This window comes from Mustela erminea, chromosome 11 (genome assembly GCF_009829155.1).
Source record: "Mustela erminea isolate mMusErm1 chromosome 11, mMusErm1.Pri, whole genome shotgun sequence".
Lineage (NCBI taxonomy): Eukaryota > Metazoa > Chordata > Mammalia > Carnivora > Mustelidae > Mustela > Mustela erminea.
This window is the reverse complement of record NC_045624.1, coordinates 1,226,958-1,238,730: the sequence shown is the minus strand read 5'-3', so window position 1 is coordinate 1,238,730 and position 11,773 is coordinate 1,226,958. Positions and strand designations below refer to the sequence as shown.

The window sequence follows — 11,773 nt, the reverse complement described above, 5'->3', positions numbered from 1 at the left end:
CTGAGGCTGGACCCGAGACCTTAAGCACAGCTTGTCCCGCGAGCGCATGTCATCCCGGGGTCTAGATAACCGTTCCCTTTGGATTTCCCTCCCTGAAGCTGTGTCAGGGGGCTTGGGGGGCTCAGTCGGTTCCATGTTCCACTCTTGGTTTCTGCTCGGGTCCTGACGTCGGCGCGGCGTCGGGGGAGTCCGTGAGGCTTCTCTTTCTTGCCCTCTGCCCCTCCCCCACCCCCAATAAATAAATAAATAAATAAATAAATAAATCTTTAAGAAAAAGAAAAGAAGTTGCGTTGGGTTCTTTTTCGAATCGGCTTCCTCCCCACCCTGTTCCGACAGGACGCTTGGTGTGCTCCAACTCCTTGTCTTCTGCATCGTGTCATGTGCGACTCAGAGGTCCCTGCCCTGCCGCGGTCCCTCCCCCCGAGCTTTGCGGTTGTTTATGGGGAGCTAGTCCAGTCCTTTGGGGCGCGTTCCTCTGCGGACGCTGCTGGCCCGCCCGAGTGGTTTTGCCTTCACTGAGGCTCCGCGCCCGGGGGTCCGCCGGGCTCACGTCACCTTTGAACCTGCTTGTTTGGTTCGGGTTTCCTGTGCCACGTGGGCAGGGTGGGCCGGCCCCCACCTGACGCCTTTCTTCTCCAGCGGGACCGTGGGGCCGGCTGGCCGGTCTCCAGACTCCAGACTCCGGCCGTGGTGGCCCGGTTCCGGGCGGGGATGTGTCGCGGACGGCGTGGGACGGCGTGGATTTTGTGAGCTGGTTGTCAGATACGGTCACTAATAGAAAGTGCCCTGTACGAACCGAAACTTCCTGTTAGCACACAGGCGGCCACTTGCTAGTTCCTTTGATCCCTGTTCCCGCCCAGCGGCTGCGCTCTTCCCGGCCCCGTCCTGGTCCCTCACCAGCCGACCCTCGTTGAAGTCACTCCTCGTGGGGGTATTTGCATCCGGGGAATCAGCAGGGGACTGGAGGGCATTACTGATGCCGGCGAACGCGGAAGACAGGCGCGGGGAGCCCTTGGCTCCGTGGCCCGGATGACGAGGAGGATGGGCTGCGTCGCGACCGTGGACTGGGCGCGTGGGCATCCTGGGATGGGCTCAGCGCGTCTGCGTGTGCACGGTCGCGGAGAGCCTGCTCTGGCCACCCTCCAGCACAGCGCCTCCCGGGGCCCCCCGTGCGGAGTCAGAGCCGGGGCTCAGAGCCGGCCCCCAGCCTCGTGCGGCTCGGCGTCCACACTCGCCCATGCGGATGGTGGTTCCTTCTTGTCCTTTCTCAGAGCTGCCACGTGTTTCCAGCACATCTTGTCTGGCGTTCCTGTATTCACAATGGAGGGCACCTTTCCTTGGGGATAACTGTGGCCCTGGGGCCGGCCAGGAGTGATTCGGACGTGGGCTTATCACGAGGGGCCTCCCTTGTGACGAGCGCAGCGTGTGCGGGACCAGCGACCGCAGTGTCAGTGACTCACGGCAGCGCCGCCGAAGCCCGGGCTGGGTTGGACCGCAAGGCTGACTCCGGAGAGGGCTCTGAGAGACAGATGTGACTGGTGTCCGCCCCGCGAGGCCGGGCGGGCTGATCTCCCGAGAAGTGCACACCTACGTGTGGGGGACACTGAGGCCCTCAAGCCGACGGGACCTGATTCCGTGACAGCTGACGCCACACACCACCCGTGCCGCTGTGGTCCCCGAGGCGGTGCGGGACCAGCCACAGTGTGCCACCCTGTGCTGCCCGTCCTTGTCGGGTGAGACTCCAGAGTGAGCGCGTCCTCTCGGGGCGGCCACTTGGATGTGCGGGGAGGGGCTGTTGGCCAGGAGGGGCGGGACCCTGAGGTCCAGGAAGGAAGGCTCACCGGCCACTGCCCCTGAGCTCACAGCCCGCAGAGGGGCATGGGAAGGGGGTGTGGGACACTGCACGGAGCACGGCCCCGGCTGGTCGCGGAGATCCTGCGACCTGTCTCTGGGATGCTCTAGCCTTGGCCCGCGGCTGACCCTGCTCAGGCAGACCTCTCGGACAGGCTCCACCTGCTCCCCGACCTCTAGGGGCAAAGGCCGGGCGGGGAAAGGTGTTCTGTCTTCCCCAGATAAAGACGGCTCGAATGTGAAATCAAAAGTTTAATCTGACACAACTAAATATATTCATATATCTCACACTGGAGGATTGTTTGAAACATCAGAAGTTAGAAATTACAAGTAGGTATATGCTTCCTATATTCAGATAAATTTGTTTCTATTCATTATTTCGATTCCAGACAGGGAGAGACAACTCTGGAAACAGTCACGGGTCTATGAGAGCAGATGGCATGAGTGTCGCTTCAAGACGCAGACGGTGTTCTGGCCTCTTCCTCCCCAGCACAGGCCGCGGACGCTGCTGGGTCCCGGGAGGCAGACTCTGCTCAGGGCGGGAAGAATGTGTGGGGTCGGCAGGCGAGGAAGGCTACCGAGGGTCTCCCCGCACCGAGTCGTATCACGAAAGCTGCAGCCTGTCTGTCTGCAGCCTGTCTGTCTGCCTTCTTAGAAGCCGGCATTCCAGCGACACGAGTTCCTCTCTCTCGGGTGGGGTGTGGGTGGGTGGGTGGCAAATTCAAATCGCCTCAAGACACTCAGGTCACACCCATGTCTGACCCAGCTGACCCGGGCGAGGCCCAGAAAATGCTGCGGTTTCCACTCTTCTCCGTGCAGCGGGGACCTCACACCCAGCAAAGCCGGAAACGCCCGTCCCCCTGCATCTCCTTCTGCGAGCGGGGAGCCCAGGCGCTGCTCTCGACGCCGGCAGGGCCCAGGACATCCCCCGAGAGGGGAGCACAGGTGCCTGCGGGGGCCAGGGGGCTCCCCGGGGACCCCGGAGCTCGCTACCTGCCTGGCCGGCTCCCCCAGTTCCCGTCATCCCCAAGGAAAGAGTGGATTAGCAGGAGCTGCTTTGGCAACGTGCAAATCTGGACTTTAAAGTTAAAAATGTGGCTCTAGACTGGTGGGCGATGGGAGGCCTCCCCCGGGGCGGCTGGCCTGGGGCTTGTGTGCCCAGAGATCCTGCCCTTTGGGGGGCGGGGGGCGGAGATGGGCTGTCAACAGCCCGGGGGCGGTGTCGCCTGCACCGGAGCAGAGGGGAGAGGCCGGGACCGTGTTATCCTCGCTTCCCCGAAGTGGCAGCCGGTGAGGGTAACAGCAGCCGGGCCCTCCCGGCCATCCGCCCCCACCAGACAAACGCCAAGTGTCTCTCCTGCGCTCGGCGGTCTTCACGCACTCCGCGTGCCGCCGGCTTTCTCCGCCACCTGCCCCCGCCCAGCTGGCCCGTCCCTCCAAGCTGCAGCCACGAGCCAGCTCTGTGCGGGGAGACGTGGGTCACTGCTGCGTCACTGCTGCGACACTGCGGGGAAGAGCGTGGAGCGGAAGTGACAGCAGATACGGTGACTGTCCCTGGGACCGATGACCCCACACGTCTCCCCTTAGCATGATCTGGGTGGACACGAATGCACATTGGATTCGGGGACCGTGCGGACGAGGGAGGGACACTGGAGACGCAGAGCTGAGCGGCATCGCGATGCGCGGCAACGGTCCCGGGCGCGGGCCGCTCCCAGCCTCGGGGTCACTGCGGGAGGGCCCTGAGGATGGCGTTCACCTCTTCGGCCACGGCCGTCAGCGCGAACTCAAACTGCTCCTGGAGGGACGAGAGAGGGAGGCGGAGTGAGGGGCCGTGTTCCCTCGACGGCGGCCTTCCGCCCGCTGCGCTGTTCTGCAGAAAGAAACGGTTCACGGAAGGAAAGGCCACCTATGTCCCTAGAAAGGAGAGGACGGACGGACGGTTTGTACGGCGAGACCCCGTGTTCACGGCGACTAGGGTTTCTCGCTCATCTTCGGTCACGGAGGGGCCCCCGCCCGGTCCCTTCTGATTGCTCAGGGACGGCAGAGTGCCCAGCCCCTGAGGCCCGGGGCAGACGCAGACCCTGGTCGCTCCGAGCTCCAGAGCCCACGCCGGCTGCCGCGGGGCCGGCCGCACGGCCTCCCCTGGGAAAGGCAGAGGTCGTGTCCTCGCTGTCATGGCCATCGACCTCGCGTCCGGCCGGCCCCGCCTGCTGCACCTGCCGGGAAGCCCCACCTCACCGCGGCTCGTCCAGCTGCAGACGTGGGTGAGCACACGCCTGCTCCCGGTCACCGCACACGCTGGGGGGGCACGCCGTCTCACACGCAGACCTGCCAAGACCAGGAGGCGGCAGCGAGGGCGGTGTCAGGCTGTTCTCTGGAAGGGGGGGCTCGGCAGCCGGAAGCACACACCCTTCCCCGCGGCTCACAGGCCACCCCCCCGCACGCGTCACACGACGCGCCCGCCGCCGCACGGGAGACTCGCGGTCATCCCAGAGGTCACAGGAGTAGTAAGTGGCACAGGCGAGGCCTCCGGAGAGCTTCTGGTGAAGGAAAGCCCCGGGGAAGGTCTCAGTGCGCGAGAACTCAAGGGGGAAGTGGCCGCAGATCCGGAAATCACGGCTAACACTGACCGAACGCCGCTAAGTGGCAGAACGGCAGAACGGTGGGGTGCTCCAGCGCTCACTCTGGGACCAAAGACTGTCACCGGGTGTTCTCTTCACACTGGCGCTGAAGGACTGACCCATGTGGACCCGCACGGCGACCTTGCTGGTGGGCACGCAGCCTCCTGACGCACATTTGGACGCTGCCGTCACGGGTGCCCCGTCGAGTTTGCCGCGGAGCAGCAGTGGCGTCAGGAGGCAGGCCCTGTGCACCCGGCGTCCCTCCTCACGCTCGAAGATCCCGGGGGAGTGGCCTCTGGCCGTCACCGGGGACAGGAAGCTGTCTGCTGTCACTGTCTCTCCGGGTAACAGCCTGTTCAGGGGGACACGTCTTCGGGAGGACGCAGTTCAGGACGCACAAACAGTCACACCAGACCATTTCTTCCCCAATCGCCGGCTTGAAACTTGCAAAGACGAACAGAGACTCTGGAACACTCACGTCCGGGATCATGTGCCTGCAGCGGCTTCGGACACCCTGAAAACCCATCCCGGGACACAGCGCTGATGGGGAAGGCGGCAAGTTCACACTGGGAAGCCTCCGCGGCCGTCAGGAGGACCCGGTCAGGGTAACACGTGCTACAGGGTCCGTGACAAAAGCAGACAGCATATGTGACCCTGTGCCTCGAATGCCCTCATCAGACAGTCCACGTTTGCAGCACGCATGACACGTCTACAGTCAGATCCTTACTGGGCGGTTCGGGCGGCCCCAGGAGCGGGAGGGCCTGCGGGACATGGTGGGGGCGGCGCAGCCCTGGGTCCCACCATAGGAGTCGCTCTGGGCACACCGGGAGCAGGAGGGGGGCTTCCTGGGACCAGGACCCTTGGCAGAGGCTGTGCGCTGCGCCCGGGGCCAGTCGGCGAGGACACGGGGCTCGTCAGCCACCCTGCACCTTCCTGGAGAAGCGGCCGCGAGTGGCCGTGCCACCGCGTGCTCTGGTCTCCGGCCACCGGTGCGCACGGAGGGCACACCCGCATCTCAGCGGCGTCACCTCTGCTGAGAGGCCCGCGTCGGCCCCTCCGGAGCCCAGGGGCCGACAAGCTGGGCAGACCCAGCCTGTGACGCCCTTGTGCTGTGGAGACTGCAAGGGTCGGCGGAGGCGTTCGGGGCGGCTGCATGTGCGCGTGCTCATCTGTGGGTGCGCATTCATCGTCACACTCGGATTCGTGCTTGCCATCCCTGTGGCTCACACGAGGGCTTGGAGGACACACACCATGGCCCCAGGACCGTCATCGCTACTGATTCTGAAGGGGGTCACGGCGGATGCCTCCCGGGGCTGCCCCCTGCATGCAGCGCCCACGGCCCCCCCGCCGGGCAGCGCTTTCCTGCGTCTCCCCCAAGGTGGGGGCGGGGCGGGACGTGCTCTGTGCCCTCGGCTCAGCCGGTCCTCACAGCCCAGCGCTGGCAGCATCCTTGCTGTCTGATGTCAGAGCAGACAAGGGACCGGGTGCGTGCGCGTCCGTGTGTGTGTGTCTGTGTGCGCAGGTGCGCGTGTGCGTGTACACACGAGAGTGTATGTGCTCCTGTGTGTGCCTGTGTACACACGGGTACGAACGTGTGCTCCCTGTGCACTGAGCGCACGCAGGTGTGCGTCACCACTGTGCACACGTGTGGATGTGCGCACACTTGCAGGCACGCAACGCTCGAGTGTACACGTGCGTGTCCATATGGCGCACACACAGGTATGCACAGGTGCACACGTGTGCATGTGCACGGCCACGTGTGCGCAGATAGTGTGCGTCCACAGGCATGCAGAAGCACGCACACATGGGCGTCTGTGCACGGTCATGCGCGTGCAAGGCGGTTCACATGCACCAGTGCACACATGCGTGCTCACAGGGGTGCACACGTGTGCGTACGTGCACATCCACGGTCATACGTGCTCACACACAGGTTCGCACATGCATGTGCGAGGGGGGACAGAGACACAGCACCTGAGGGGAACCATCTCCAGGTTCGCGCAGAGCAGGACGCGGGTGGGGAGGCAGGGGCTGTGGCCTGGATCACACCTAATCAGTCCTTGTCACTCCCGGCCCTGAGCAAGGTCGGGGACGGGCTTGTGGAGCAGATCACGGACTGGGCGAAACCCGAACGCGGGGCAGGCCGGAGGTGTGGGCAGCCCACGCGTACCCCGCGCCCACCCACCCGGGGCCTAGCGATGTCAGTCCTTCCTGGGGACGCCGGGTCAGTCCGCTTTTCTTTTTGAAACTGAACGTCGGAGAGACAGCGTCATCAGCATTCAGGCCTCAGTGAAGGAGGCGCCACCTTCAGAGATGCGGGCATGGAGGAGAGGCTCTGTCCACAGCAGGCGTAGGCGGGACATCGCCCGCCCCGGGACTGTGCAGTTTCCACTGCGTCCGCGACTGCATCTCCCTTCCTAGGAATGCGCGTCCTAGCGCACTCCTGACAAACGTGCGGTGAGGGGCTCGGGTCTCACGGGCTGTGACCCCGCTGCACAGGACGTGCCCGCGGCCGACACCAGCTCCGTGGCCAGTTCCTGTCCCGGGCTGACGCGCGGCCTGTGTCTGGGCCCTGCTGGACCGAGTCTTTGTTTCCGGGTAGAGAAGCGGCTGTCGGGTTTTTTGAACGTGAAGATAGAGTTGTGCAGTCAGGCTGTGCACTGGGGCCGGGTGTCCGGTCACCATCACCGCTGGGGGACACCGGGTATCCAGTCCTGGTGGCGAGGCGCCCGCCAGCCCCTGTTCCGTGTCTTCGGCTCCCTTGGCACAGTCCGACCACACGCGCTTGCGTGAACCGCCCACAGGCAACCTTCTCTTGGCTTCGACAGAAGAGTATTCACATTACACGACACTTTTTTCCCACAGAAATTTCCCTTTTGTTAAATTGAACCTGAGGGGAAGCTCCGTCTCACGGAGTAGGGCTGGGCAAAGCCGTCATGAGTTAAGGCGGACGGAGGTCTGGATGTGCTTATTGCTCTTCACCTGAGGTTCCAGGAATTGCACTCACGGACACACTTTGAGTTCCGGGAATTGCACTCACGGACACACTTCGAGTTCCGGGAATTGCACTCACGGACACACTTCGAGACAACTCTTGAACGCCGACCCGAAGGAAGAGGGTCGGGTCCTGACGGGAAGCTATGTGAGGCCGATTCTCTGCTGCCTGTTTCATCGCCCTTTCCCGCAAGGCCTGGGGGCCACCTCCTGGGCCTCAGGACCTGGTGCCACGAGGTCCATTCTGGCAAACAGGGCACAGACAAGAGGGCCGACGGGTTTTGGGGTGTATTAGGCACCGTCCCCACGGTTTTGCCCAGATCCACTCTGGAGTGTGTTGGGTGTCCTTGATCTGTCTGGGGTGGAGGAAGGTACCCAGGTGCAGAGAGCAGAGGGGGCCTCGAACTGATGATCTCCTGCAGGTCATCCGTGCGGCATCGAGATTCAGGCGAGAGAGAATCCATTTCTCGTTCCCGGTTATGAAGTGTCCTTGCTCACCAGGCCCCGGTTCTCAGCACCCCCCGCCACCCCCCACCCAGCCTCCTCCATGGCTGCTGGTGGCCTGGTGGGGCCAGACCTTCCAGGGACAGTGCACCGACCCTCCCGAGCTGGCACTATGAGGCCACCGCCAAGTGGCAAGGGCTCGTGGGACGGACCTTTCCCAGGCACAAACCTGCAGGCACTTGTCACTGCTGACGTGACAGAGCACGGCAACAGAGACCCATGAACCACGCCAAGGCTCTCCCCCAGGACACTGCGCATTACCAAGGAGAGTAGCCTGGTGGACACCCTGAGTCGAGTGGCCAAAGCTCACCTCCTTCTGAGATGGTCCTGCCTGAGGGGCCCAGCTGGAACCCGTCACAGGGCAGACAGACAGAGTCACAACTGCCAGTTCCCTTTGGAGGACCTCTCCGGGCCACCGAGCTGTCCCACTAGGGGAGATGTGGGAGGTGGGGTGACGGAGTGCAGTGGGGGGTCCTGCTCCAGGGGGAGGTCGCCGGGGACACGGAGGAGCTGGACCAGGTCTGCACCCGAGTAAAGGGCTCAGACCGGCGCCGGTTCCTGGACATGGGGTTGCATAAGGTGCTGGCAGTGGGACCCTAGTGAGGGCACAGGAGAAGGATCTGGATTGTCTCTGCAGGGGTTTTGCAGGCCTGGAATAATTTCAAAATTTCAAATTAAAGAAAAGCTCCAGGAAAACAAAGTGTGTCATGACGGATGAAATCCTTTCACTCGAATCAACTGTGACGGTCAGGTCAGGCCGCGCATGGCCCCCAGTGGGACACAGTGAAGGGCAGGGTGCTCGGGGCAGACCCACTCCACACGAGTGCTTTTTACGACTGCGGTCCTCCTGGGCGTCAGGAAGTCCTTCCGCAAGGGCGTCCTTCGGTGCCCGTGGCCTCCGTGCAGGTGCTGGCGGCATCGGGGTTGGGACCACCTCGAGAAGGGCAACATTCTGCATTTCATGATCTCGGGACCATTACGGGACTGACGTGTGGGAGCGTCCGTGCCCCTCGGACCCAGATACCTCCGAATGCTAAAGGAACATCACATCGAGCCCATTTCTAGCTCCGCTTAAGCCAACGCCAACCAGGCAGCTTGCGCTCACTCCGGTAGCGAGTGTGGCCGTTTCAGTCGGCAAATCAGGTATGGTGAGGTGCCGGGCGCCTGCGTCCAGCCCGGGGCCGCTCGATGGCCACGCAGCAGAGCTGTGGTTCTGAGGGCCGGAAACGGGGGAGTCTGGCAGGATGTTTGGTGAATCTAGAACATTCCCCTGCAAGGGTGCTGGGGTTATCACTGACCTTTTTAAGATTTATTTTAGGGAATGAGAGAGAGCAGACCGCGGGGACGGGCAGAGGGAGAGGGAGAATCCGGAGCAGAGCCCCACTGAGCGTGGAGCCCGACAGAGCGCGATCCCAGGACCCTGACGTCGTGACCTGAGTGGAAACTAGGGGTCAGATGCTCAACTGCCTGGGCCCCCCGGGCGTCCCCATCACGGAGCTCTTAGTCTAAAAATGTGGTGCTCTCCCCCGTCCCCGAATCTGGTGGGGGAGGGCTCCAAAGCCTGGAGATCCCACCGTGTCTTTACGCTGGAACGCGGGTGGCCACCGGAACCGCGGGCCAGCCTCCGGGGAGGGGCCTCTGAGTCCCACCTGGGACCTGTGTGGGCGACGCTCGGTCCCCTTCTCCTCTCTCCTTGCTCAGAAACACCTGCAGGAAGACCCCCCCCCCCCCCGTCCCCGTCCCCGAGGACTGGCCGACAGTACCTTCGTCTGGACCATGCCTGGTCTCTGGTCCCTCAGGTGCTCTAGGGTCGCGGCGATGTCGATCTCCTTGGCGCCTGCAACGACACACACAGGTGAGCTCAGACCTGGCGCCCGCGCCCGCTGTCCTCACCCGCACAGGCTCCCTTCCGGCCGGGGCCCCGTGACACTCGCCGCTCACGGGCCAGGCGGGCCGCCGCCACGGCCACATTCGTCTGGAAAGACGCGGCGCGCTGGTTTCTGCGGGTTCACGCGGGAGTGCGGGCTGGGGCTCGGCTGCTGGACGCCTGCTTGGTCCTCACCACAGTCATCGCTGTCAGAGACGGCCTGACGCCCCGTGTGTGTGCGCGGCATTAACAGAATGTTTCAGAAATAGAAGCATATAAGCTTTCATTTCAGTTGTGTAGGTTTTTAAAAAATGTCATGGAATGAGAAATTAGACTAATAAACCCCTTCTGTCTTACATCGAAAGGTAGAGCTCCTGGTGAGGGTCTCAGTAAGATAAGGTGGAGATGCCCTTGTGTGCGTCCGCGGCAGTTTTCCTGAGGGACCCCTCCCCACAGGGGACCCCGGCTTACAGAAATACCATTTGGGTTTGAAACTTTGACCTTGTCCTTAATTCCACGTGAGTTCTTGTTTCCGTGTGTTAGTAGACAAGGAACGGCGCGGGGTCCAAGCCCACAAGCGTCTCACAGTTAAGGTGCTGGGGCGCGTCGGCCACCGTGCAAATGCAAACTGTGGGAACTGGGGGGGCGCGGTCGCCTCCGAGGCAGAAGGACCCAGACAAGGTGTCATGTTCCAGACGCCACCTCCGCTCGTCACCAGAGCACAGGGCGTGGGAGCTGCCACCCCACCCCGCGCGGGAGACCGAGGCTCGTCCCGGTGAAACAGCCTGTCCCTGGTCACGCGGCCCATGACCGTGGTCGTCGTCAGCCCGCACCGGGCAGGGTGCACCAGGTCCTGACGGGCCCCTCTCTGTCTGCACAACGTACGTGAGCACGTCGCTTCTCTCGGCACAGAACCAGAACCACCAACTCGGACGTTTCAAAGGTAGTTTTTCAAGTTCTGGGGCTTATTTGGCCAGAACCCAAGCAGCCCGTGATGTTTCCCAAGCACAGCGGGTTGAGCCGGGCAGAGCGGGGGCGAGGTGGGCGCTGTGGCCGCCGCCCCCGCGCCCTCCCTCTCCCCGCCGGTCCTGGAGCAGACAGGATGGGGGCACTCAGCACGCCGGGGGCCTGCAGCGGAAGTGCTGGCCTTACGGGAACTAGGCTGGCAGTCCTTCCAGACACGGGGCACTGTCCTAGCAGGAACAGGGACACCCCGAGTTTCCTCAAGCGTTACATCAGGGCCTTCATAGCAAGGAGAAGAAATCCCCCATTGGAACAGCCAGACGGTCCCCCAGGGTGCTCGGCAGCTGGGGTCGCTGAGAAACTCATCCAAGGAAAGGACAGGGGTCGAGTTCTGGACGTGCGTCTCCTCAGGTGTGACGAGGCCACAATAAATTTGTTTTAAGGGAACCCACGACCCTCTGTCCTGTCCTGTGGATCTGTGTGTCTAATTTTGTGCCGGTACCAGGCTGGCTTGGCGATCCCAGCTTTGTAACAAGAGCTCGAAGTCCGGATTTTGATGCCGCTGGCTTTGGTTTTCTTTTTCTTTTCTTTTTTGAAAAATATTTTATTTATTTGACAGAGAGAGAGAGAGAGCACAAGCAGGGGGAGGGGCAGAGGGAGACGCGGGCTTCCCGTTGAGAAGGGAGCTCGACACGGGCTTGATCCCAGGACCTGAGCCCAAGGCAGACGCTTAACTGACTGAGCCCCCAGGCGCCCCTGGTTTTCTTTTTCAAGGTTGCTTTGGGTGTTTGGAGTCTGTTGTGGTTCTGTACACATTTAAGGATTTGTCTAGTTCTGTGAACGATGCTGGTGGTGTTTTGATAGGGATTACATGAAATGTGTAGATGCTTTGGGTAGTGTAGACATTTTAACGATGTTTGTAAAAAACAGATGAACGCAGGGGCAGGGGAGGAGAGGGAGAGAGGGAGCGGGACCG

The 11,773-nt window shown here is 62.6% G+C and overlaps 1 protein-coding gene across 6 annotated transcripts in view; it reads right to left on the bottom strand.

Annotated features, from left to right (window-relative positions):
* Positions 1-2,085: 2,085 nt before the first annotated feature.
* Positions 2,086-11,773, bottom strand: part of PTPRN2 (protein tyrosine phosphatase receptor type N2) — a 709,963-nt gene continuing 700,275 nt past the window's right edge. For all 6 annotated transcript variants that reach the window (XM_032303991.1, XM_032303993.1, XM_032303992.1 and 3 more), the window contains 2 exons: positions 9,731-9,804; positions 2,086-3,646 (listed from right to left, as the gene is read on the bottom strand). In XM_032303991.1, coding sequence (XP_032159882.1) covers positions 3,575-3,646; positions 9,731-9,804 — 146 coding nt within the window. In that variant the 3' untranslated portion in view covers positions 2,086-3,574. The remainder of the gene's footprint in view (positions 3,647-9,730; positions 9,805-11,773) is intronic.